The 5,297-nt window shown below is 27.9% G+C and overlaps 2 protein-coding genes across 2 annotated transcripts in view; one reads left to right on the plus strand and one right to left on the minus strand.

The window, feature by feature from the left end:
- LOC124418714 (acetylcholine receptor subunit alpha-like) overlaps nucleotides 1-1,725 on the minus strand; it is a 4,183-nt gene extending 2,458 nt beyond the window's left edge. The window contains exons 1-2 of the mRNA XM_046945890.1: nucleotides 1,394-1,725; nucleotides 646-826 (exon numbers count right to left, since the gene is read on the minus strand). Of these exons, the coding sequence (XP_046801846.1) occupies nucleotides 646-826; nucleotides 1,394-1,725 (513 nt within the window). The remainder of the gene's footprint in view (nucleotides 1-645; nucleotides 827-1,393) is intronic.
- LOC111679337 overlaps nucleotides 1-5,297 on the plus strand; it is a gene marked incomplete at its 5' end in the record, with an annotated part of 30,505 nt that overhangs the window by 15,821 nt on the left and 9,387 nt on the right. The window lies entirely within an intron of this gene.

A 5,297-nucleotide genomic window follows, 5' to 3' on the forward strand; every position in this document is an offset into this window, starting at 1 on the left:
AGTTAGTTAGTTAGTTAGTTAGTTAGTTAGATAGTTAGTTAGTTAGTTAGTTAGTTAGTTAGTTAGTTAGTTAGTTAGTTAGTTAGTTAGTTAATTAGTTAGTTAGTTCTAGGGTATATTCCAAATATCATTGAGAAGTGTGAGCGTTCCCAAAAAAAAAAAATAATGGTTTTGTAGTAATTTGCTGAAGAACACTTATTTAAATATTAGAATTAAATTTCATAATTTTAGTTAATTTAAATGCTTTGTATGTATTTCGTTTTTTGTCTTGTAAATTATAAAAAATTATTTTCTAGCTTCTCAATAATACATAGAAATCATCTTTGCATCTGTTCTTCTTAAATTATAAAATGTTTATTTAGCTTTATTAACATCACTAGTAAACATATACTATGTACGCACACATGTATGTACATAGATCCTAAAATATAACCTTTTTTAGAGGATCATTAATTTTTTTTGAACTATAACAAACTTAAGTAAACAACAACAAAAACCTTTAGTAAGTAAATTTATTTTACTACTTTACTACTCATTTCATTTAATACTTAAGCAAAAAAAAAGCAATAGTTTTCGTTTTTTTCTTCTTTCGCAAACATAAATTAAAGTGAAAGAAAATAAGAAAAATATGAGTAGGAAACTTACCTGAAACCCATCATATGTCCAACTGCCAAATTTCATAACACACGTCTGTTCATCGAAAGGAAAATATTCGACATCAATTTCGCAAGAACTTTTATAAATAGCAGGTGGCCGCCATTCAACACGTCCTGTATAGTTAAGGGTGGCCTTTGTAGCTAAAGTTACTTCGAAATTACCATCAGCACTGGAAATATAGAAAGAGAGTGTCAAGGGAAAGTGGAAGAAAATAAAAAAAAGAAAAACACAACAACTAAACAATATGACAGAGTCATTCAAACATTTATATTTTCAAAAGAACATGAAAAATCCATTGAAAAAGGAGGGGAATTGTTAGTGTATTTTGTTTGTTTGACTAAAACTAGTTTTGTTGTTTGTTTTAAAAGAGAATACAGAATCTATACATAAATAGGAAATTAAAAATGCCAGTTGCCTTTTAAAAAAAGTTGTTGTGGCCTGCTAAATGGGATCTGTTTATTTGACAGCAACACAAATCGTGAGCCATGAGTGTTGAAGACATTTGATTGTTATAGGTTTTAGAATACAAGAAAAATGATGGATAGTTTTGAAATGTTGAAAACATTTTTTCAAAAGTTTAGTAATTTAACGGAAGATAGCTGATTTCTAGAAACAATATTTAAAAATTTCATAATATTTTTTGAAAAACTATATTTTGTTAACATTTTATTTATTTTAACATATGTAGCTCCATTAACTTACATTTACAATTAAATTTTTTTAAATTTCAACTCACTTATTATATAAAACAATATCCGGTCGCCATATATGATCACTGGGCACATGCAACATTTCAACACCACCATATTCCTTTGGCTCCCATTGCAATTTATAATCGTACCACGATTGTTCCACCCACAAATTGGTTGTCATGATTTGATTTTTCAAATTGACATCAATCAACTGCGATAATTTCAATTTGATACGTACGGTTAGAGCGTCGGTAACATTGACAACGGGTCGTACTAATTTGTTGTAATTACTGAGAAGATCGTCGTATAGACGTTTAGCATCGGGATTCGATGTGCTGCCTGCAAAGATAGAGAACAAAACGCAATTGTTAAACATAAATAAAATATTCACTTATAGTAATAGTGTGAGTGTAAAAGGAAAAATGAAAAAAAAGTTATGTGTGCGAAAAAGTAACAACAAACAGTTGTTTATGATTATTTACATGTAATAAAAGTTGATTGATTATAAAGTTTTTGTTCATTTTTATTTGCTGATGTTCATTTGTTGTGTGTGTACATTTTTTGGTTAATAGGAAAGTGTCATTAGAGTAACGCATTTAATACAAAGGAAAGTTACAAATAAGTACTTATCAAAAAGTACTTTTTATTTAAAGCTAATAAACTAACTAACTAACTAACTAACTAACTAACTAACTAACTAACTAACTAACTAACTAACTAACTAACTAACTAACTAACTAACTAACTAACTAACTAACTAACTAACTAACTAACTAACTATCTAACTAACTAACTAACTAACTAACTAACTAACTAACTAACTAACTTACTAACTAACTAACTAACTAACTTACTAACTAACTAACTAACTAACTAACTAACTAACTAACTAACTAACTAACGAACTAACGAACTAAGGAACTAACTAACTAACTAACTAACTAACTAACTAACTAAATAACTAACTAACTAGCTAGCTAACTAACTAACTAACTAACTAACTAACTAACTAACTAACTAACTAACTAACTAACTAACTAACTAACTAACTTACTAACTAACTGGAAGTCTAGCATCAGGGCTTTTATGCCTATATCAACTCGTTATTACACTATTATTGTCTAAAGTCGATAGTCCTGTGGAAAGTCGAGACCATAGCCAATTTCGTACTGTGGTCAAGTCCGCTTTAGAGTTGTGCAATCTACGATCGTTACTATAGTCTAGTTTATCATCTATAGCAAAGTCTAACATCAAGTGGACACTGTAGCCAAGTCTGAGTAAATAGTTTATATTACTTCAGCCTATAGTCCTTAGTTTAGTACAGTTCATAGTCGAGAAAGGATTAAAATTTATGGAAAATATGTGTATATTGTTGAAATTAATCATATTATTAGTACGCAAACTTTTAATTCATAAATTGTACCAACATTATTTAAATCAAAAAAAAATTTTCATCCCTGCTGTGTGTATGTGAGAATGTGGCATAAATTGGTGTCTGTGTTTTGGTTTTATTTGACATGTTATTATTATAAATGTATTTATTTGTATGTACATAAAAATATATGTATGTACTTGAATGGGTCTTTGTCTTGTCCCGGCTGAATTTAGAAGCGTTTTATTCTCTCATCTATTATTAATGCTTTAGTAGATCAAATGCAATAAATATTTTTGTAAATAATAAAGTGGTGAATTTGTTGGTGAGTGGTAATGCACCAATATAGTCTTTAGAGAATTATAACGGATTATTAAATTAGATTTGTTAAAAATGATGAGAAATTTAAAGAAAAGGTTTTAACTCTGCAGGGTATAATATTTATATCTAACATAGTGTATGTGTGTAAATATTTCTGTGTGTCTCTGTTTTATTTTTATTATTTTTGGTTGTATCATAATTTAGTCATTATCAAAGACATACAAACATATCATCAAAATACTTACATATACATACATATAAAAATGTATAATAATAATAATAAAAAAAATGTTATTCTGTGGCCGAGTTATCTTTCCCAATGATTAAATTTAATTGCCCCAAAACACATGGTCAGTTATTTTTCATCAAACAACTGACCAACGAACCAACCAACACACAAAACAACTGATGTGGTGCTGTTCATTCAAGGGGGAGGCGAGGATAAAGTTTTTCTACACAATAAAATTGTCAACTGATGATGATGATGACGACGATTATGATTATTAATAATAAAACATATTTCTTATGCATAGTTTTTATTTAATGATGGAACTAATAAAACAACATATGTAAGTTTATGTGACATGATTTTCAAATGAGCTTCATTAACAATAGTTTTAGTTAAATTGTTAATAAAAACCAGATCAAACCAAAAAGAGACAAAAGTTAAAGGACAAAGAAATCATTGGCAGGGAAAAGTTTTTATTATGTGAACATTTTATGGTCAATAAAAAAATTTAATTTTTATAGTTTTTAAAGAGAGACAAATTAAAACATTTTTCATAAAATAAAGGAGATTCATTTTAAGGTGATTTATTATGATCACTATTTGAATATAAATTTCACAGATTTGTTAAGGAAAATAAAAAAGGAGTCATTCTATCGATTTGCCATGAAATTGTCACATCTTGTTTCTAATGTATTCCGTAGTCGAGACGGCCCCCTGTATTGGGACCATGCTCCTTTAAATATTTCCATGTAGTAGTTATAAATTTTTATATTAATTTCTGTTTGGCCTTTTTTAAATCATTTTAGTTGTTGTTTGAAACTTCTCGTTGTTGTTATTTGTTTACAACTTTCCTTGTATCGGTGTGAAAGTATATACGAGAGAGGGAAAAAGTATTTGCTGGTAAAATGGTGTTACCAGGTGAAGGTTGTTTTGAAGTCATTTTCACTTCAACGTAGAAATAAAAATAATAATAAAAAATTTTAAAAAGAAAAAGAAAACAGCAGCAATTACAACAACGAACAAACTTTATTTCAAAAAACTTTCTCAATTTAATTTTATCACTTTAGTTAAGGTTTTTTACAGTTTTCTTTTTTAATACAGCGAATTGTTGTTCTATTTGTTTTTTCCTCAGTTTTCTAACTAAATAACTAAAATGCACTGTAAAAATAACAAAATTCTGTTTATTGTAGTTGTTTTGCTATTTCATAACATTAATATGGACAAAATCAATGTTTACTCATAGTTTTATTTGCAGTTTTATTTTTATTTTCATTTTCAAGTTTTTTCTCTCAGCGTGTATCAATTTACTTTAAATATGTGTGTGTGTGTGTGTGTGTTGTTTGAGAGCAGTGTACTGTTCTCGATACATTTACACTGTCTACAGTGTGTCCGCAATAGTGTCTATATACTGTACAAATAAATATCTATATCTAGCGGAAATGATGATGATGATGACCATTTTGTTGATGTTGGTGGTTTTTGATTTTTTGCTGCTATTGCTTTTGCGTTGTTGCTGTTATTATATATGTATGTGTGAATATGTTTTTGTTGTTGATAAAAGTAAATTTGCATACATTTATCCTTTAGGTATTTTCATTTGTATTTGTTTTTATTTGCTTTTTTAGTTATTTTGTGCGGATAAATGAAATAGTTTTTTTGTACTTATGTAGTCAATTGGTCATGAAGTAAATATATACTAAAAATGGCTTTAATAAAAATAATAATGAGAAAACAGCAACAACAACACCAACAAAATATTGTTTTATTTAAAATTCAGGCGTTAAAGCAAAAACCAAAACAACAACAACCGCAAAAATAATAATCATTATGAAATTGTAATGTTGTTTTCTTTACGGGATTTTATTTTTTCACTTTTGTTTTCAAATGCACAGTGGTGGTAAAAATTTAAACAATTTAGCTATGTCTAGTCTATGTCTAGTCTATGTCTAGTCTATGTCTAGTCTATGTCTAGTCTATGTCTAGTCTATGTCTAGTCTATGTCTAGTCTATGTCTATGTCTAGTCTA

This window comes from Lucilia cuprina, chromosome 3 (assembly GCF_022045245.1).
Source record: "Lucilia cuprina isolate Lc7/37 chromosome 3, ASM2204524v1, whole genome shotgun sequence".
NCBI classification, from domain to species: Eukaryota; Metazoa; Arthropoda; class Insecta; order Diptera; family Calliphoridae; genus Lucilia; species Lucilia cuprina.